We start from the raw sequence: 21,711 nt of genomic DNA on the forward strand, positions 1-21,711 counted from the left end.
TAACGAAATAACCTGTGGGAAAGGTGCCCACTTCCTTTGCGGCTGTCTCCGCTTGAGAGAAGTGGATCTTCCCATTATGTATTTATCTCTAATCACCAAACTCCTGTGAAATGAGGAGGATGTTTAATGAGCCTTTGTTGGCTCGAAACAAACTAACTTTTCTTTGAATATATTCCATACAGCCTTCTAAATCTCTCCTCGGGAAGAAAAGAGCTTCCCACCCCCCTGCTCCCATCCAGTTGATTTTTATCTTAGCCCACACACAGTGGGACTGGGATACATATTTCTGAGACATCGAATTCTAAATCCAGGCACATCTGCTCCTACTGGATTTAACTAAACCAAAGAAAGTTCCTAAAATGAACATTATTCATGCCTCAGATGTTTCCCCCAAGAAACAGTAGAAGGCATGTGTCTTCTACTAACATAACATGAAGCTTACATGTTAAATGTTTTCTTGAACGATAAATCTACTTTTAATCTGAATAACATGTTATCCAGACATACTTGTACTGAAGCCCTGAAGAAGCTAGTAGAACCTGAAGAACCTTGGTTTAAGAACAGCTTAGTTTATGAACCACTTGGATTAAAAATGCTTCAAACCCGGAAGAAGGTGTTTTGGTTTGTGAACTTTGCCTTGGAAGCAGAACATGTTTCACTGCCTGTTGAGTGTGTTCCATTTGTAAATTGAGTCCCCCGCTGCTATGGGAAAACACGCCTTGGTTTAAGAATGCTTTGGTTTACGAACAGACTTCGGGAATGGTTTAAGTTCATAAACCAAGTACCACTGTATATGTCCAAAACTGTGAACTCTGGCAACTATCAGTTGTCATTTTTGTGCCTTTGACGCCCAGAGCTGCAATCCTAACTCCACATATCTGGAAGTAATCCTACTGAATTCAACAGGACTTACTTATGAGTAGGCATGGTTTGGATAGCACTGTAATGTTTTAAGGGGAACTGAAATCAATAGGTCGCCTCCTTACAGAGATGAGACACTAAAAGTATGTTACACGTATTTCCCAGTTCCTGAATTGGTCCTCTTTAATTTTCTGGGCACAAATCAGGTATTGGCTTGGACCAATAAAGATCCACGGCTGAGATTCAAAGTGTCAGAATTAATAGATGTTCCCACAATAAAACTGGCATTCTAAGTACCTCCATTATGGATAGTAGACAAGGAGGAAAACTGTCTTCTGCATGTGATAACTGGAGATTTTTTTTTGAGGGGGGGCTCACGGGGTAGCCTGTTTCCCCAAGCACAGTTCACTACACAGAAAATGAGGTGTTAAGGAAAAGGGCTCTAGCCCAGCTTGCTCCCTAATATACTCACATTCTATGCATAGAGAAGAGTATTCAGTTCTGTGAGCCCTGCAGCTGTAGCCTGAAATGCCGCTGTCCAGAGAACAGCAAATGGTTCTCTCATCTCGCTGCCACAAATTTGGAGGAAAAACTATCAACATGCTCCACGTAACTCACCAAAATGTTAGAAACTACCTGCCCAGGCAGACTCTGAATAGAAGATGAAAGGATCTGCATGAGATCGTCAGTTTCCTGAACAAATCAAATCCTAAGGGTGAAAAAGCCTGCTCAGCTTATAAAGGCTACACTTGTGACAGCTATGAATTACTGAGTTTTGCTCACAGCTCTTCTTTAATTTGATCTGATAAATTAAACCATACAGAACAGTGACATCCATTGTGAATGAAGTTCTAAAAGGGGAGGGGGGTTGCTATCGCCAGGGGCATTTCTTAAGTTTCAGTTAAATGCATCTGCTAAAACGTTTTCCATTAATTTATTGTTAAAAACACACACACCACAGAATGCATTTAAGTAAAACTAAAGCATACCTAAAAGAGGAATTGCTATGAAACTATGAAAGGACATATCTGAAGGCTGGTGATTCTTCCTGTACAGGTTCCAGAATAAGCAGTGCTCTCGAGCAAACTCTTCAAATCCCCTGATGACAAAATTTATTGACTATATATATATATATATATATATATTCAAAGTTTTCAACATAACATAAATTAATACTAATTAATTCTGAACTCCCACCCCCACCCAGTTTCCAATGTCTTCCCTTTGTTTCCTTACACAAGATGTGTAAGGAGACAAAATACATTGACCTAAATAACATACCTGCGAAATCTGATGGGGGGAGGGGATTGAATTCCGATTTACCAAAAAAAAAAAATTTTTTTTAAGTAAACTATTTTATTACAGGTATATTTTTATACCTACAGCATATATTTTAGAGGATAGTGTAACTGCAAATACGGATGAAAGATCTTTTAACGTAGAAAGTATCTCTCAGTGCCACAGCCACCTATTCATAACCCGGAGCTGCCATATTTTGCTGCGACTCAAAGCCAGATCCTGTACAGCACCAGGTTTTCAGAAGGCTTTGGGAAAGATGCTGTCAGGGGCTCAGGAGCAGGAGCACAGGGGAGAGAGGAAATGGAGAGCGAAGGGGAAGAATCCGAGGGCAGCGTAGGGGAGTATGACAGTGGCCCGAGAGATTCCATGAGCTTCTCCAGCGAATCAGAAGATTCCCAGAAGGGGGCGCCGATGGTCAGGGCAAGGGGGGTCCCAGGGGGGACGCACCAGAAACAAGGAGCCAGCGGGGAACCCCGAAGCAGCAGTGGGGGATCAGGACCAGTTTCCCCACCAGAGCGTAGTGGGGGGGAAGAGTCACATGTGTCAGGGCCAGCGTCTCCTCCAGCGGGGAGAGAAGGTGAGTCAGGGCTGACCACGCCTCCAACGGAGGGGAGGTCAGTTGCAGCTAGCCTCCCCGAAGGGGGAAACAGTGACAGCAGCAGTGAAACGGTCAGGAGGAAAGTTGCTGGCTGGGCGCGCGCGCCAAGTTCAAATGTACAGGCGCGGGGGACAGCAGGAGACCCGGATGGGGAACCAGCTCCTAAAGCCCGCCGGAGGGAGGGGGAAGGCTCAGGGGATTCAGCGTCAGAAGAGTCTAGAAAGGGCGAGACCCCAACGGACAGGCGGAACCAGAGGTGGAAAGAACAGAGGAAGAGATGGAGTAAGGCTAGAGTCTTAAACTGGTGCCTGGGGGGAGGAGACTCAGACGGAGCATCAGCGGTCTAAAGGTTGAGACGTAGAGCTGCACGCTGCGGCTCTGGAAGTGAAACTGAACTTCAATAAAGACTTTCGTATTTAACAACGAAGTGGTGTTGGTCCTTTGTGAGCTGGGACCTCGGGCAGCTCTGACAGATGCTCTTGGAAAAAGCCCTTCACGTGTGGCCTCCCTCCTCCCTCCTTGTTGTAACTCATTTCATTTCCCAGAGAGAAAATCATGCAGAGGTTTCTGTTTCCCCTCAGTGTCCCTGCTTGCTGAGAGCCAGTGTGGTATAGTGGTTAAGAGCGGTAGTCTCGTAATCTGGGGAACTGGGTTCGCTTCCCCGCTCCTCCACATGCAGCTGCTGGGTGACCTTGGGCTAGTCACACTTCTTTGAAGTCTCTCAGCCCTACTCACCTCACAGACTGTTTGTTGTGGGAGAGGAAGGGAAAGGAGAATGTTAGCCGCTTTGAGACTCCTTAGGGTAGTGATAAAGCGGGATATCAAATCCAAACTCCTCCTCCTCTTCTTCTCTTCCTTGCTTGAAGAGAGCAGGTGGCTATGCAGCGACAGCAAGGCTCCATGAATGGTCACTGGGTTGCATAATGAGGCATGGACCTCAGCAGGTGCCCAATGATGCCAGTCTCTGGTGCCCTCATGCTATACCACAGGGTTGTGAAACCTGTGACCCTCCTGATATTACTGGACTACAGCTGGACCATTATCCATGCTAGCTGAAATTGAAGGGAGTTGTAAACCCACCCTTGTTGTAGTTTTAGAAATACTGTTACAGGCTTGCTTAAAAAATAAAATAAAAATACATCCCATTCATTTGGGAATCAAAGAAACTTCTGTTCAGGACACAACCACAAATGGCCCTGCAGCAACTTGTTCTGAGCAGGACACCAGTTCCTTCTTATCAGATGCCCTTGCTACTCCTTTTGAAGCAGTGCCATTAATGATCAGCAAGCACTTTAAAGCACTGAAACACAATCCAGAAAATAAGAGCACATAAAAGCCTTTTTGTGTGTGTGTTTTTTTTTACATCATCTGCTCTTGTTTTCACCTGCCTCACCACTCTCAAACAGGAAACAAAATTGCAAGGGACGAAAATTGCGTTTCAAAGACTGCCACCTTACTCTTAAACATTGGCTAATGCCTGCAATGTTAAGCGAAACATGGATGCAATGCTACCGTAATTTATTTCATATTTCATGGAACTTATATACTTGCCCTGAACCCCTGGCCTACCTGGCGGCGAGTCAGGAAGTCAAGTCCCAAGTTCAAAGTCCAGGGTCAATCCAAGTAAGCAAAATCTGAAATCTGGCAGTCAGGATACAGTTCAGAGTCAAACTCAAAGCACAGTCCCATAGAAGTTCAGGATTATCCAAGCCAAAGTCGATCAACATGGGCAGTTGAGCAGACACAGCCCCTTAGCTCTGCTTCCCTTTTGTGCTCTGCATGCTGATTGCAGTATCTGGGCTTAATGAGATATATGACCCTCACCTGTCCTGAGCCTACTTCAGCTGAAGAATCTTCTCCCAGAGCTAGCGAGCCTCACCTGGCCAGCTAAGGAGCTGGGCTGTGGGACCTTGCCTGCCTCAGCTTCCTAGAGCTCCCCTACCACTCCTCCCTATGCCTCAGAGCCCACTGTTTTTATTGAGACAGGGGTCCCTCTGGCTCTGGGTCCTGCTGCTCTGATTCCTGTGCACTCACCCCCAACTGCCTTGCCATCCTCTGTCACTCTGTACTTCCTTCCCCATCCTCTGATTGTCCCAGTGTGTCCCGGCTATACCCCTCACCGGGATCCTCTTCCTCTTCTCCATCGTCCTGCCAGTTCATGACATCGCTGCTTGATTGTAAGAACAAAACCTCAACGCAGTTTACAAAACGCAGCTGTAGATTTGCCACCTGCTAAGTGTTCAGAAACACTTAAACTAAGTGTTCATTTTTCCTTTTGTTGTCTGGGCAATATGGCACTGCCATAGAGAAAGCAAATTGGATGTTCTAGGACATGGTGCCACCTTAAAGACCTTTGCCCAGAACAAGGTAGTATTGAAATGGGTCAGCAGCAAGAGGACAAGGTTTGACGGGGAGGAGCTGGAACCAAGAGAAGTGAAGATGCCAGACAGGACCTCTTACCTCTCGGATCACCACTCCATCAAACTGAGAGGCAAAGGAACAGAGCTTAAGTCTCTCTCTTTCAACCCCATGTGACAAATTGTTCAGGCACTTGTCTAATTTAGTCATCGTATACATATAAAAGCTATTTCTCCACTTCTCTCACATTCCACCATACTGGAGACAACAAACTGGAAAGAGTAAAGGATCTACACCAGTGTTTCCCAAACTTGGGTCTACAGCTGGTTTTGGACTACAATTCCCATCATCTCTGACTACACGTCCTGCTAGCTAGGGGTGATGGGAGTTGTAGTCCAACAAACAGCTGGTGACCCAAGTTTGGGAAACCCTGATCTATAGAGGGAATAGAGTTGCCACCCCTTCCCTACAATGTTTTTTCTTTCTTGTGTTGGTTTCAAGAGTTTACCAAATCCAGTATAGGTGGTTCTCTTTTCTTTTGTGGGCGGTAAAAGGTAAAGGTAAAGGGACCCATGACCATTAGGCCCAGTCATGACCGACTCTGGGGTTGCGGCGCTCATCTCACTTTATTGGCCGAGGGAGCTGGCGTACAGCGTCCGGGTCATGTGGCCAGCATGACTAAGCTGCTTCTGGCGAACCAAAGCAGTGCACGGAAACGCCGTTTACCTTCCTGCCGGAGTGGTACCAATTTATCTACTTGCACTTTGATGTGCTTTCGAACTGCTAGGTTGGCAGGATTTGTGGGAGGTACATTAATGCAAATTACAAAGCTTACTGGCCTGCTTCAATAACTCCCTTTGCCTGCTACTGCTGGCCTCAAGTGTTCTCTCCAACCAGCACTGCTGTGTATTGGTGGGTATTTCTTCCCTGGGCAGAAACAGGGGGATGGAGAGGGTGAAAGCTAGGGATAAAGAAAGGGAAGGAAATGGAAGCGGGGAGTCCACTACCCCATTTATCAAATTAACATGTGCTTCTATAAAAGCTAACATTTGGTTCCCTTTCTTCAAATTACAACTTGCCTTTATGTGCACGCCAATGAGAATTGTATGTAACAGGCATGCACAGTAGGCAAAGTCATAAACATGTGGTAAAAAGCCACCCGTGCTACAGCTTTTCAACCAAGTATTTTAAACACAAATATAGTCAAACTCCAGCCACAGAACTGCGTGGAACTGTTGCTCTGTCGCAAGCTGTATGTTTGCAATATAGGAAAATCATGCCTGCGCACCTCTGCTTTAGACCGTGGGTGGCATAATTAACTTGTGCTCATAATGAAGGCCACCAGTCTCATAAAATGTAAGGGAATGGAAACATTTAGCTGTGAGCACACAAAGTAATTGTTACCCACAAAAGTTACCCACAAGCTCTTAACGTGGAAAACTGAAGCACTTGAATAAGCAAACGCCTCCTTGTTTTCCACCTAACGGTAACAATCCCATAAAGGCCTCTGCAGAATGGCTGGACCTATTGAGTTGATAGCAAACGGCAACTTTTTTTTGCAATGGGAAGATAGCAGTGATCCAGCCTTGCTTTAGTGATATGCCAGGGTAAAGGTCCTTCCTTGCATTTCCCCAGACCAGTTTGCCAACTAAGCACGGCCCAACAGAACTGTCAAAAGGAGTGAAACCAGCTGACCAGCGACACAAGGGCAGGCAGCAAGCTCTTGGAAAAAGAAAATATTTACCCATCTGCCACTCACCCTCTTACTGGCATCACCAGCTTGCCAAAGGGAAGTCATCTGGGGTACAGAATCACTAGGAAGCTGTGCATGCCGGCTAATCATTGCTAGCCAAGCCAGTATCTTCCCCTGTAATCTCTTCTTTGCCCCAAGGGAGACAAAGGTATACCCACCTTCCTTATAATAATTTGCTTTGAGAAACTAAGGTGCTGGTTTCTACTTCTTCTTTTTGTCAAGGCTCCTGGCACTGCCATTGCCAAAGAAACAGGGTACAGAGGGGTGACTTTAATATCTTGTTCCTGGCAGGAATCTTGTTATGAGGTTTCATGGACAATTTAAGCAGGTGCTCAAATATTTATTTCCTTATTTCCAGTTAGGATAGCGCATACATTTTTTAAAAAAGAAAAGTGCTCGTGTATGTGAAATCTTTCCTGTCTACACTCTCTCTCTCTCTTATATGAGATAGGGAACAAGTGGGTTGTGTGAGCAGATTAATCAAGAGTTTCATCCTCCCCACTGAATTAAGTAAGACTTAGTTCTGTGTAGACATATTTAGCATTGCAGCCTTCATAGTCAAATAAGGTATGAACCCAAAGGGGGAAGTGGAGGGGGGAATGGCTTACTTTTAGTATGAAGTAAAACTGAAAAGCAATTTCTTTTTGTTGAAGAATTAGGTTCTCGGTGTAGTTTAATTTTGTGGACTTCTTTTTAATGCTAAAATGCTGAATACAAATAGAGCACTCCAGAATAATCATGTATCAGTAAGGCACAGTAATAGCCAATAAATACATATAAAAGTGACAGGCAACTATGCCTTTGAACTCTGAGTTACCATACATATAGAGGGTATCAGTCAAAGCACAAATCAGTGCCAAGCTTGACTTCAGTAACTGAAATCCCCCCAATACAGAAATTAGCAAACCCAACATTTTAAAAATTCCTGTACAAAAGGAACTATATTTCTACAAGAGGATAACTCACTGGTGTGACTTTGAAGATGGGATCAGGGCATTCTCTACTATAGCAGGTGGTGCACAAGTCAGCCATGTCTGAATTCTGTGTGGTTATGAAGTTCTGTCTTAAGGGTGGGGAACTTGTGATCCTCCAGATGAAGTTGGGACTCCGAACTTCCATCAACTTCTCCATCCCAGTTTACTGAAAGAAGTGTCAGGCAGCTGGAAAGTAGGTCAGAGACCAAAGATGCTTCTTGATTTACCAACACCACTCAAAGGCTTTCTTTCTCTCTACTGGCAACCATCCTCTCTCAATGAGAAGAATCCAAGAGGCCTCTGCAACATCAAAAGGTATCTCTTGGGTATCTTCTCACTATGCTGCGGGGGTGAGGGTCAGTAGTTGGTGACCCTCACATTTGGCAGCAGGCGTTTTTCAACAGGGGTGGGAGGGGGGAGGAACAACTTTCTGGCCTGGGAGGATTTGACACCCCCCGCAGGTTAAATAATTTGGCCATTGATGGACGAGGAACTGCTTCATGAGAGTTAGGGCTGCACACAAAGATCACCGTCAGCTTTGGCTGCACAGATTACCTATTGAAAGGGGGAAAGTGCACATCCCTCTGGATCATGGCCACTGTAAAACTTACAATATTCAAAGGGGGCGGGTAAATCAAGTATTCAGTAAAATGGCAAACTGTCCTTGGCCTATTTTGAGGAGCATATTGGCATAAAAGATTATGTCCATTGTGACATTTTTTCCCTTCATTTATTCGTTTAGAATCAACACGCTTCAGAAAACGTCTTAATAAAATGCAATCTGTTACTGGCTCCCATTTAGACTATTGCTTTTGGGGTTGCTTTTTGTCAGTCCCAAATTGAAGAGAATTGAGTTGAGGTTAATACATAAGAAAGCATGCTCTGGATGCGTTGTCCTCTGTAGCTCTTGAATCATCAGGTGAATCGTGAACAGCTCAAACATCTTCTTATTGCCCCTGTAAGATTATTTTCCAAGAATGTTATGCAGTGAAGGAACGTCATTTTGATCAGTCTGAAGGCTGGGAAGAATTTCAATTATATCTGAACACTACAAGTTACATAGCATCTGAAAAATGTTTGAAGTAAAAATAAGTGCCTTTCTTAGTATTAACGGATATTGTAGTAGATTTGAGATGTGTTTGGTTTTCGTTATGAAGCTTTGTAAGATAAATGGACTTAACAGAGGTTTAAAGCCATGGAAATTTTTTTGTTAAATAAAGGTGTCTACAAATTATCCCACAATGGCATCAGCCAACAGCAGCCAAATTTGCACATTGTGCTAGATCATGGTTTAGAGTAGGGGTTGAGGAAACTTTAAATGTGAGGCCTGTATTTCCTCACAGCCAAACTTCTGAGGGCCACATGCCAGTAGTGAGCAGGGTGAGAGGCAAAAAGTGGGCGTGGCCAGAGGCAAATGTGGGTGGAGCAACAGTTGTACTGTAGGCTAAATTCCAGCCACAGAAAGGCTAGAGGTTTATCCTCACACACACCCTCCCATCCACGCAAACAACAGATGTTATCATAGTTCAAAGACAGATTGCAGTGAGAGAAAAGCACTCGAGGGCATTAAGGGAAGTGAGGGATGTGGCCTGAGGAATGGGCCATGGTCTGAGGAGAATCTTAAGGGCCAGACAGAGGGGAATAGAGGACTACATTTGGCCCCTAGGTGCAAGGATTACCAACCACTGGTTTAGCGAAACATGTGCAAACCATCGCTCATATGCCCTGCCTGCACACAAGGCCAGGAAGAGTTTAGAAGCTTTTACCTCTTTGATCAGTCAGTCTGTGGTTTCGTCTGTGATTAACACTAATTATGGTTATTACTAACTATGGCTCACTTAAGAAAAGCCAACTTCAGACCATAGTTTCTGAAGGCAGCTTGTTGAAACTAACCAAAATGTTTACCGATTATTATATTTTAACAAAGCATGAACTGTGGAGTTGTGGTTAAGGTAATAGTGTCTCAAAAACCATAATTAAAAATATTTCTTTAGCTTAAATAAAGATTTTTAAGGCTTACATTTGAAAGTTTGGGAACTTTCCGCTACCCCACTCACTTTTACCTACAGTTATTATTTTCAAGTGGCGATCACAATTCATTTGTCATCATTTCCTCTTAAATATTAGTATGATGCTGAGGGGAAAATAAAGTTAATGTGATTATTACACAATGCAAGAACCTGACAATGGGTTGAAAAAGATGACAAAGAGAGGATAATAAAACTGGATAATAAGAAAAAGTTTACAGACTTACTTAATTTTTGAGAGCTTTTGCAGCAGAATACTAAGTTTTTCCAGTATCTGTGTATCTAGCTTAGGGTTTCGAAGCAACAGTGAACAAGTGCGAAAAAAGGTCTCATTACTGCAAGCTTCCAGAAACGGATGCAAAAACCCTGTAGAATAAAGTGACCAATAATTATAATTAGTTGAAAAAAGGAAGAAAAAGGTTTTTAAAACAAATTAATAAAACTAGTCACGTAAAGCATATTGCACAGCTTCCAATTTTAGAAGAATACTTTTAAATTCAGATTCAAGCATAGGGACCCTGCAGCCCTTAAGTACAGAACATGAGAACATCACATATCCTGGCATAGCAGAGGGAGCTGAAAAAATGAACTGATTCGATAATCATTATAGAATCAATTATAACGTGTGTAGACAGGTGTAGAATTATTCTACATCTGTAGTGCCCTTTTTCTTCAAAATGTACCATCTCACTCGTTTCTTTGAAAGATTGGTTGATTCACTAGTATCTAGCAGCAAAGATTGCTGGGTAATAGCTGTGAAAATAGGTTTTCTTGTTTCTGGACAGATGCTTGGCATTGTAAAGATGTACCTCTGGTTGATTATTTTCTTGGTTTGGTTAGGAAACAGCCTGAACAAGCGTCTACATAAGTTCTCGTTTCTCTAGTGCAACAAGGTAAATCTTCCTTAGTTTGAAAGTATAGGAACTGGATTCTAAATGCTCTTGGCTAGTCTCGTGAATAGGCCAGCACAACTACTCAAGCCTCTTTTGGAAATTATTTTGGCCCAAATGCTTTAATTTTAACACCAGAAGAACAGCCAGTCTACTTTCCAGACTTGTGGCAAGGTATTCTACCATGGAAACCCTGATCTTCAGTTTAGCTGAGATCAGTTGACATCTTGACATGGTTTGAGCCGTCTTCCTCTCTAGAGGGATGGTCTGCTTCAAAGCTTGTTATTGGAACATGTCCTGCTACCAACTTGACCCACCCAGCTCCACCTACAATGCAGCATTTGATGCTCAAATTGCAGTGGTGAAGGGTAAAATTGGCTGTAGCCAGGATAGCTTACTCAAAGGCCAGGTTTTTCATGGTAGAGCAACCTTGAGATAACAAATCTGGGCAAAACAAAAGTCTTGGTGTGAGGAATTTTAGCAGCTGTTGTTGTTTAGTCGTTTAGTCGTGTCTGACTCTTTGTGACCCCATGGACCAGAGCACGCCAGGCACTCCTGTCTTCCACTGCCTCCCGCAGTTTGGTCAAACTCATGCTGGTAGCTTCGAGAACACTGTCCAGCCATCTCGTCCTCTGCTGTCCCCTTCTCCTTGTGCCCTCAATCTTTCCCAACATCAGGGTCTTTTCCAGGGAGTCTTCTCTTCTCATGAGGTGGCCAAAGTATTGGAGCCTCAGCTTCACGATCTGTCCTTCCAGTGAGCACTCAGGGCTGATTTCCTTCAGAATGGAGAGGTTTGATCTTCTTGCAGTCCATGGGACTCTCAAGAGTCTCCTCCAGCACCATAATTCAAAAGCATCAATTCTTCGGCGGTCAGCCTTCTTTATGGTCCAGCTCTCACTTCCATACATCACTACTGGGAAAACCATAGCTTTAACTATACAGACCTTTGTTGGAAAGGTGATGTCTCTGCTTTTTAAGATGCTGTCTAGGTTTGTCGTTGCTTTCTTCCCAAGAAGCAGGCGTCTTTTAATTTCGTGACTGCTGTCACCATCTGCAGTGATCACGGAGCCCAAGAAAGTAAAATCTCTCACTGCCTCCATTTCTTCCCCTTCTATTTGCCAGGAGGTGATGGGCCCAGTGGCCATGATCTTCAATTTTTTTTTATGCTATGGGAATGCAAATCCTAATAAAGACAGCAAAATCTAAAGCAGCACAGTAAAGCAGGAAGAAGCAGCATCAGTAATCGAAGGCCATTAACAACAACAACAACAACAGAAAGGATGGAAGATACTAAACAGGCTTCTCATGGAAGAGAGATTTTATTCAGAGAAAACAGCTCTTTAAGGCTCCAAGACAGATGAAAACCCCCAGCCATGAGTTCAGACAGCTCAGCAATGCCTTGCACTACACAGAGCAGCACTGCATTGGCTGAATGCCGAGCTCGAGAGAAAGAGAATCCTAGATGAATAATCGGAAGGAAGACTACAAAGGGAGACAGGATGGGAAAGGAAGGGAATCCTTTAAAGAGATGTTTCAATGCTTATCCCACATAAGCTATAAATTATTTCTTCTGCTCCCGCTTCAAATGTTTCTCTTCAAGATAAATTCACACCTGCCCTTTAGAAGAGTAAAGGATGTGATGGATTAACCCTTGCAGCGCTGCCTGTACTGTCATTTAGACTCTTGAAACAAAGTTAACGCTACGCAGAAGTTGGTCTAAGCAGAAGCCATCCGCCTACGACCTTGGCAAAGTCAAGAATAAAAATGTGATCCTTTTGGAAGAAAGATATCTGGCTAAGAACATGCATGTTTCCACTTTATTGTACAAACAAAAGCGGTAACTTTCCTTTAAAAATGCCAGAAGCTCAATATTCCAGAACAAGCAAGACTAGCACCCATGTTCTGTGAAGGGAAAGCAATGCTTGGTTCTAGTAGACCATTACACAGATCTGAGCCCTTTATAACCTTTTAACAAGAGTCTGGTGCAAGAGCCATGCCAAACAAGAGGCAGCGGTCAAAATTCCTGTAATGTGCTCAATTGCTCACATGTGCGGCAACTTGAAACAGCTAAAGCCCTGTGCAGGTGCATGTTTTTAAACAGCCTGAAGCATGAGCCTGGCACTGTGTTCTTCTTGAAGCAGGGGGAGTGTACACAACAAGCCCAAGGCAAAGCATTGCCCTGATTTTCTTGCTAACCTCCACCAAGAACCCCTTTTACTGGGATTTAGAGTAGAAAGAAATACCAACAGGTGGAGTAGATCTTTAAAAGCTGAAGAAGCTAATAACTCCGGCCATGAGCAGCTTCAAAACAAGCGCACTCCCTCTAGTGGCTCTGGCTGTTGGGAGAACTTTTGACACAAGTATAACAGTACCCTTCTAAAAAATGGAGGGTGTTTCGACTGTATGAAAAAGGGATATATTTTAGAGCCTTAAGAAACAACCCCGAAATTCCACACTGCATTGCGGGGCTGCAAGTAAAAGGGCAGGGCGAGGGCAGCTGCATTAGCACACAGCAGGTCCAATAAAGGACTCTCCAAAATAGGTATATAGGCCTTTCCATCTGCTACATTTAGTTGAGGTATATAGGCCTTTCCATCTGCTACATTTAGCACAAAACCACCTGGACTATATCCAGGGACCTTGACGGATGGCACCAAAGGGTCTCAGCTGTTTGTGACCTTTTTGGATCTGGAGCTCTGCGGTGGGAAGGCATTAATAATTATTATTATTATTATTATTTATTAAGTTTGTATACCACCCTATACTTGCAGGTTTCAGGGCGGTTTGCAAGATGAAATCGCAATATAAAAACATGAAATACATAATAAAAATAAAAATTAAGAAGAAGGTGGGATTTAATTTGTAGATGATGCTGGGTAGTTCCATCTAGCTAGGTAGCTCTTTTAAATGTCCTCATTGATGCCCTTCTGCAAGAAATAAGAAGCCTAATGCTCCCCGAGATTGACTGCACAGCTCCTTAGGCCTTGCTCCGCCAAGGTCAAGTCCTCTGTTTCTCAGAGCCCCTTGTTATTCCTTGAAGAGTCTAGTCTACTGATCCCTACATTGTCCTCAGCATCCCATTGGTGGCTTGTGGCATTAGAGCACCCTCTGGTTTCCTCTCTTCCAGTGCCATTCGCTGTCTCTCCTGTTCCATCTGCCACTCTCTCACCCAGACAGCAGCCATCTACCCTCCATGACTCTTCAACCTGCTTGATCCTGGTCTTGTGGCTGTTGCCCCGCTCGCCTTTCATAATTGCTGCAATAGCCTTTCTTCTCTGCCTCTCACACTGCTTGCCCCAGAAGCCATGGTTGGTGGAGTTAATCTTATGTTCCCTAAATTTCGACAGCTCCATCCTCCACAGCCCACCGAGTCTCTCCGCTTTCCAATCTAGTTCGCTCTGCATGACTCTGCTCCTCTCTGCATCTCCAAGCTGTTTTCCAGCCATGGGAAACAATAAAAGCTATAGTAGGTTTTTGTTACTGAATGTGTAACACTCACACTTTGCTACAAAATGCAGGGCGAACGCCACACTCATTCACTAATGATCTTTATTTTTGCTATAAGCCACATTCTATGTTTTTGGTGTGCGTGCAAGAGGTTTCGCGTGTGCACTTAACTACAAAGTATAAAATCATTTATTTAATTAATTATGCATCAGTTCACATTCGACCATCAGAACACTAAATAAACCATTAAAATACAGTGGTACCTCGGATTACATACGCTTCAGGTTACAGACTCCACTAACCCAGAAATAGTACCTTGGGTTAAGAACTTTGCTTCAGGATGAGAACAGAAATCATGCTCTGGGGGCGCGGCAGCAGCAGGAGGCCCCATTAACTAAAGTGGTACCTCAGGTTAAGAACAGTTTCAGGTTAAGAACGGACCTCCGGAATGAATTAAGTACTTAACCTGAGGTACCACTGTAATGTTAAAAACTGTCAGGGTTAACAACCACATGCATCATGAGGGCACATTAGTTAGAGATGGGGGGGGGGGGAATTCACTTCCGCCCACTATCAAGTGAACACTCAGTACAAAACCAGGTAATGGGTGATGTCAGAAGTCCTGGTTACCTGCGAGGAGACTTGCTTCTGAGCTGTATTTCACCAAAGGTCCTAAGCTATCACGCCTTCCGGGCATTTTGTGCGATTGAAATAAAAGGAAAGTACACCCAACAACATATAATGTGCACAAATATTGCTCTCCTGACATTAGTTTGTAGGGGGCTGAAGATAAAAAGGAGTAATACTTCCTGGTTAAGATAAAACAGCATAATCACCCTAGGCAGAAAGCGTGGGATGAGTCCTAAGCTGTGATTTATCTGAGTGGAAGATCAAGCAGGCTGGTTTGCATAGGAATGCATAAGAGCTCTCCATTTCTTAGCTCAACTAGCTGCAGGTCTTTAATGCAGAAGGATTATTCTATGTGGTTGGAGGCACATCTGGGGATCTGACTTAGTTCTGTGCAAGAGTCTATCCAGGAGCAGGCAGTTCGAGAGACTGAAACGACTGAATTCTAATAGACTCGAGGCAACAGTTTCAAAGTTAGGTGCCACTTAAAACTGAAGGGTATCATATAGCCCATTCTTTCAGGTAACAATGTAAATATCTCACAAATTAAGACAGTTATACAGTGGTACCTCAGGTTACATACACTTCAGGTTACATACGCTTCAGGTTACAGACTCCACTAACCCAGAAATAGTGCTTCAGGTTAAGAACTTTTCTTCAGGATAAGAACAGAAATCGTGCTCTGGCGGCACAGCAGCAGCACGAGGCTCCATTAGCTCAAGTGGTGCTTCAGGTTAAGAACAGTTTCAGGTTAAGAACAGACCTCCGGAACGAATTAAGTACTTAACCCAAGGTACCACTGTATGAGATATGCTGTACAAAGTAATCTTGTATACAAAACACCCCTCCATGCAGATATATGCATTTCTAACCTCCTCACATAATGAAGAATTTACAGGGTACTCAAGGGTTAAAAGTGTGGCCTTTACTGTAACAACTTCATGGTGAGTACCAACACCATTTTTTTCTTTTAGAAAAGCACTGAATAGGGGAGTGGAGACTATGCAGTTCGAGACTAGCACAATGCATGATCCCTATTCAAACACAATATCCAATGCATGGACATGGAAGCATGGTAGATGTTGGGGACAGCAAGTGAAACCTCTCCCTCACAAATTGTTAGAAACACACATGGAGTTTATATCAGGCATCTCAAAGATGTTATTCAGGCCGGTATACACTCCTTTTGTAGAGTCACAGATGTTTCAAGAGGAAGAAGATAAAACATTGTATCCTCCCACTAAATTAATGGGTGAATCATTTGCAGTTATTTTTCTAGACCGTTTCCTACGGCAAGTTACTGTGCACGTTGGACAGATGTCTTCTGGGAAAGGAGAAGAATGGGCTTTACCCTACTCATATCATGTTTTACCAAACAGGCTAAGTGAAAGTCAGGGGATTGTTGCATTTTAAAGAGAAGTCTACTTGCTGGTTTCTTCCTCGCTTTGATTCCTCTCTCAGTGTGAAAAGTAGAAAGCTAAGCATTACCGTATTTTTCACCCTATAGGACACCCTATAGGACCCTATTTTTCCCCTCCAAAAATGAAGGGGAAATGTATGTGCGTCCTATGGGGCGAATGCAGGCTTTTGCTGAAGCCTGGAGAGCGAGAGGGGTCGGTGCGCACCGACCCCTCTCACTCTCCAGGCTTTAGGAATCTATCCGCAAGCCTTGGGAGCCCGCGGGAGTTCCCGCCAGGCTCCCAAGGCTTGCGGATAGCAGCCTGTTCTGGGGGCTGGGGTCGGGGGAAGCTTGGGCTTTCCCTGCTCCAGCCCCGCACCTGGGGGGAAAATAAATTTTTCCCCCTTTATTCCCCCCCCCCACAAAAAAACTAGGTGCGCCCTATGGGCCGGTGCGCCCTATAGGGCGAAAAATACAGTAAATCTACAGAAAATAATCCCCCTCCCCTTTTACTAGCTTGCCTGCACCAAACATTAATGAAAGCATTAAAATAAGACACTTTTTTGGGGGGGGCGTAAAGCCTGTTTTACTTGGAAGTGATTCTTACTTGAAATAAGACGACCAAGCAAACGGCCAATTCAAAGGAAACCTGCCATTTAGAAAAGCTGAGCAAAGCAGTATGAAAACGTTGATCATCACTTAGCACACTTACTGGATTGCGTCGTCATCTGAAGCAAGCTGTCAACGGCGTTGGAAAGAACACCTTTACTCGATATTCTTATATGACTCAAGATAATAGGCACAGCTTGGTAGTCCAAAAACAAGGCCTTCCCTTCATCCGTCTTCAGATCCACGCAAAGGGAATCAAAGGCTTGAGCCAGGTAATCAGCTAGAATATGCATTAGAATTGAAAACAGTAAAACCGCACCACTATTTTGGGTCACTGGTCAAACAAGCAAGGCAAAAGAGGATGCTATACAATACTGACATAATGAGATATCAAAAACAAAATGTCTTTATAGTGTGTTGCTTATTTAATGCCTAGCCTCATTCATTCTTTTTTTTTTTTACTAGAAGGAAATCATATTTACAACTCATATTTTATTAAATCAAATCACCATAAAATGTTCCATTTTTCACATTTGCTGTCCTTACAATGTTTATTATTATTTTAAATAAATGTTATTAGTTTATAAAAAGAGATTCAAAACTTAATGCCAAATATCTTTTTTTAAATCCAAAATTAATCTAAATAAAATAAAAACATAGAGAAAAAGAGGGGTGGGGAGAATCATTAGAATCAAAAACTTTTGCTCATTCCTGACTATCCCTCTTGACCGTTTTAGACACAACCTAGGGCCCAGAGATCTCCATAGACTTGTAACATGGTTTGTATTCAGATTTAATTTTAACCAGGTTATTTTTTAAAAAGAAAAAACATTCTATAAATTTTAAGAATCCAATTAAAAAAAAACCAAACCACCCCTAGGTTTCAAAAATAAAATCGGTTTCTTCTACTCTGACAGAAAACAATAGCAGCACATACAGGAAACAATTGTTGTCAGTGAAGCCAGAAGGTCCTATAGTACCCATTTCATGCCCTTTTTGGATTTACCTATTTAGATTTATGTAACAGAAGCCGAGTTGGTGTTGTTTATTGTCAGGGGCTCAGGAGCAGGAGCACAGGGGAGAGAGGAAATGGAGAGCGAAGGGGAAGAATCTGAGGGCAGCGTAGGGGAGTATGACAGTGGCCCGAGAGATTCCATGAGCTTCTCCAGCGAATCAGAAGATTCCCAGAAGGGGGCGCCGATGGTCAGGGCAAGGGGGGTCCCAGGGGGGACGCACCAGAAACAAGGAGCCAGCGGGGAACCCTGAAGCAGCAGCGGGGGATCAGGACCAGTTTCCCCACCAGAGCGTAGTGGGGGGGAAGAGTCACATGTGTCAGGGCCAGCGTCTCCTCCAGCGGGGAGAGAAAGCGAGTCAGGGCTGACCACGTCTCCAACGGAGGGGAGGTCAGTTGCAGCTAGCCTCCCCGAAGGGGGAAGCAGTGACAGCAGCAGTGAAACGGTCAGGAGGAAAGTTGCCGGCTGGGCGCGCGCGCCAAGTTCAAATGTACAGGCGCGGGGGACAGCAGGAGACCCGGATGGGGAACCAGCTCCTAAAGCCCGCCGGAGGGAGGGGGAAGGCTCAGGGGATTCAGCGTCAGAAGAGTCTAGAAAGGGCGAGACCCCAACGGACAGGCGGAACCAGAGGCGGAAAGAACAGAGGAAGAGGTGGAGTAAGGCTAGAGTCTTAAACTGGTGTCTGGGGGGAGGAGACTCAGACGGAGCATCAGCGGTCTAAAAGTTGAGACGTAGAGCTGCACGCTGCGGCTCTGGAAGTGAAACTGAACTTCAATAAAGACTTTCGTATTTAACAACGAAGTGGCGTTGGTCCTTTGTGAGCTGGGACCTCGGGCAGCTCTGACATTTATGAAGCCAAAGTTCATAAAGCCTTGACCTTGCCTAGCATTCACAGTGCTGAACGCTTCTCACTATGCTTGGAACCTAAACCTACACAAAGAAATGATTTCTCCAAATTTAAAGGTTAAATGCTAACTTTAGTAACATTCAGTTATAAACAAGGTGTTAGTGGCATTAATTTCCTCTGAATATCTGCTGCTGCGCAGCTTTTATTCAACAATTCAAGGAATAGCATTGCTTTGTGCTGGATGGCCCCCAATTTTAGCGAAACAAAAACAAAGATGCATTTACTAACTAGCTATATAAATCCCAACCACATTTTTCTTTTGGTAATCAATTATTGCATTCATGTTCAAACACTACTGACTGAGTTTAAAAACATTTTAAGCCCCTTTTAATTTCCCAAAGATTTGACTGAGAAAAGGTTTCCTTTGCTATTTTTGGTATGTTGGCATTCCATCAAAAGTAAATATCGGAGATTTCAGGTAATGATAATAAACCACAGTAACACTTGTTCTACTGCGTTAAAGGATTACATAAACTGAATCATGCCTGAACTTACAAAACCTTAATTAGGATGCCCCCTACTGCATTGTGACTTTAAAGCAAAACATTACTTACAAACCATCTAGAATTATGTACCAATCTATGCTGGCATTTTTATATTGTATATTCATTCTTACTTTATCTACAGATTCTACACTAAAGTAAGATGGCAGAGAACTGTTCCTGTATATTAAATATTTTAGGTATAACTACAACCATCTTAGAAACCAAGTTTTATTTTTGTAGTAAGGTGAAGAGGTGTGGGAGTATTCCTGGCCAAAACATCATTTTGTCCTTGAACAGGAGTGCAGAATCTGTAGCCCTCCATATGCTGTTCAACACCCAGTTCCCATCAGTCCCAGCTAGCCATTGGCCAGGGCTTATGGGAGTTGTAGTCCAACACCGCCTGGAAAGCTACAGGTTCGCCATCCCTTGTCTTGAGTATACCTAGGGAAAAATCAATGACCTACAGATCACCGGTACGTTATCAGTAATATGTTTGTGACAAATAGTTTTCAGTGGCTTCAGAATGGCAAGCTGAACTAAAGAATATTTATAGATTCTAGGTGTGGGGACTGTTACTTCCCATGCCCTAAGGATCTAGCACAGGGGGTGGAGAGATGGATATGGCCCTACCTCACAGGCCAAATTTGAAAGGAGGGCCCTTTCAAGGACCTCTGTGTGGTGCTTTGAAGCACTGCTGATCAGCTGGTTATTGGTGCTTCAAAGAGCAGTGCAGTGCTGATCAGTTCTTTGCAAGCCCTTTCACGGACCAGCTGGCTATGGAGTTCCACATGGGGAAACTCAATTGTGTGGTCAATCCCAGGGCACTTAAACTGAGTTCCTATCAGGTGATTGGTGGAGAGGGCAAGTCAACTAGGATTGGACTATCAGTAGATGGTGCATTGGCAGGAGAGGCTTTCTGCCTAATCAGGAAAGCACTTGAAGGCTCCCAACGGGGCACCGGCAGCCATGTCCCCATCTGCCCCACACCTGATGTCAGGTGTGGAGCAGGTGGGCAATGGTCTGGGGAAAATGACCTCTCAGGCCAAACTGGGACCTATGCCAGATCTAATTAGGCACAAAAGCCAGAGCTTCCCCACTCCTGTTCTATCGTTTCCTGGTTATGGAAGTAAGTTCAAACACATGCAGACAGTGACTACCAAAATATTCCAGTATTCACAGGATGAAGCTTCTCCATTCCATACAGAAGCACCACTCAGTGCCTCTAACCACATCTCCAAGATCACTTGCGCCAACTGCTTATCCACTATCTTACCCCGATCTCCCTCCCACCCATCATTTGCTTGCTTCTTCCAAAACTTTTTTTAAAATCCAAATTCTATTTAATACTAATGTGATGGGTGATCATTGAAATTTAATCACGCCTGCATACAGTGGCGCTGTGGGTTAAACCACTGTGCCGCTTGGGCTTGCCGATCAAAAGGTCGGCGGTTTGAATCCCTGTGACGGGGTGAGCTCCTGTTGTTCGGCCCCAGCTTCTGCTAACTTAGCAGTTCGAAAGCACGCAGTGCAAGTAGATAAATAGGTACCACTCTGGTGGGAAGGTAAACGGCGTTTTCATGCGCTGCTCTGGTTTTGCCAGAAGCGGCTTAGTCATGCTGGCCACATGACCCGGAAAAACTGTCTGCGGAAGCGGACAAACGCCGGCTCCCTTGGCCTGTAAAGCGAGATGAGTGCGACAACCCCAGAGTCATTCACGACTGGACTTAATTGTCAGGGGTCCCTTTACCTTTTACATACAGTACCAATTTGCACAAACACAATGGCTTTGACTGCGGCAAGATGGGATGATAGCCAATGGCTTTAAAAAATGGGGGATAAAATAAACTCTTGGAGGACAGATCTAACAATGAATATTCATCAGATCTTCCCTGTTCAGAGGCACTATCTTGCTAAATGTCGCTTGCTGGGAAACAACAGCTTTTACTGTTCAAGCTCCACTTGGAGGCCTTCCCAGAGGCATATGGTGGAAAACCAGATTCTGGACTAAATAACCTTTGGCCTGATCTAGCAGAACTGCCCTTATACTGTATGTTTATGTTTGTGGCCCTCTTGGGCTGCCAAACATGCAAAAATCTAGAAGTTCTGCAGCCATTACCCCTTAAAATACATATTGAAATACTTTAGCCCCCACCCCATTTTTAAAAATCAAGTTTCTTTAACCTACCTTTTTCTGCCATTCTGCTTTTAAAGAATGATGGGTGAAGTAATTTCTGAGTTTTGACACTGCTGGTTAGGCCATATGTTTGTGAGAATGGCTTTGATGTTTTGAACCGCCTTATTCTGACATAAACAGCCCTGTAACCAAGTTGATGGAGGGTGGTACAGAAATATCTCAATAAATAAATCAAATTTACTTCACGGGTCAGTCAGTCGGAACAGGGATCTTTCTGTAGTTTGCTGTTTAAGAGTGGTTGGAGACACCATATGCTGCATGCAGACCTCA

General features: G+C 43.9%; 1 protein-coding gene and 1 long non-coding RNA gene across 3 annotated transcripts in view; one reads left to right on the forward strand and one right to left on the reverse strand.

Annotated features, from left to right (window-relative positions):
* The first annotated feature begins 5,231 nt into the window (after positions 1-5,231).
* On the forward strand, positions 5,232-6,973 carry LOC310761358. Its single transcript, XR_014547425.1, has 3 exons — positions 5,232-5,589; positions 5,620-5,663; positions 5,924-6,973. It is a non-coding gene; the product is annotated as an uncharacterized lncRNA (long non-coding RNA).
* Positions 6,974-8,554: 1,581 nt separating this feature from the next.
* Positions 8,555-21,711, reverse strand: part of CCDC138 (coiled-coil domain containing 138) — a 30,132-nt gene continuing 16,975 nt past the window's right edge. For both annotated transcript variants that reach the window (XM_083610707.1, XM_083610708.1), the window contains exons 13-15: positions 16,946-17,122; positions 10,098-10,236; positions 8,555-8,799 (exon numbers count right to left, since the gene is read on the reverse strand). In XM_083610707.1, coding sequence (XP_083466833.1) covers positions 8,628-8,799; positions 10,098-10,236; positions 16,946-17,122 — 488 coding nt within the window. In that variant the 3' untranslated portion in view covers positions 8,555-8,627. The remainder of the gene's footprint in view (positions 8,800-10,097; positions 10,237-16,945; positions 17,123-21,711) is intronic.

The sequence above is a fragment of the Podarcis filfolensis genome (assembly GCF_964270895.1).
Source record: "Podarcis filfolensis genome assembly, chromosome: 4".
In the NCBI taxonomy this organism is placed as follows: Eukaryota; Metazoa; Chordata; class Lepidosauria; order Squamata; family Lacertidae; genus Podarcis; species Podarcis filfolensis.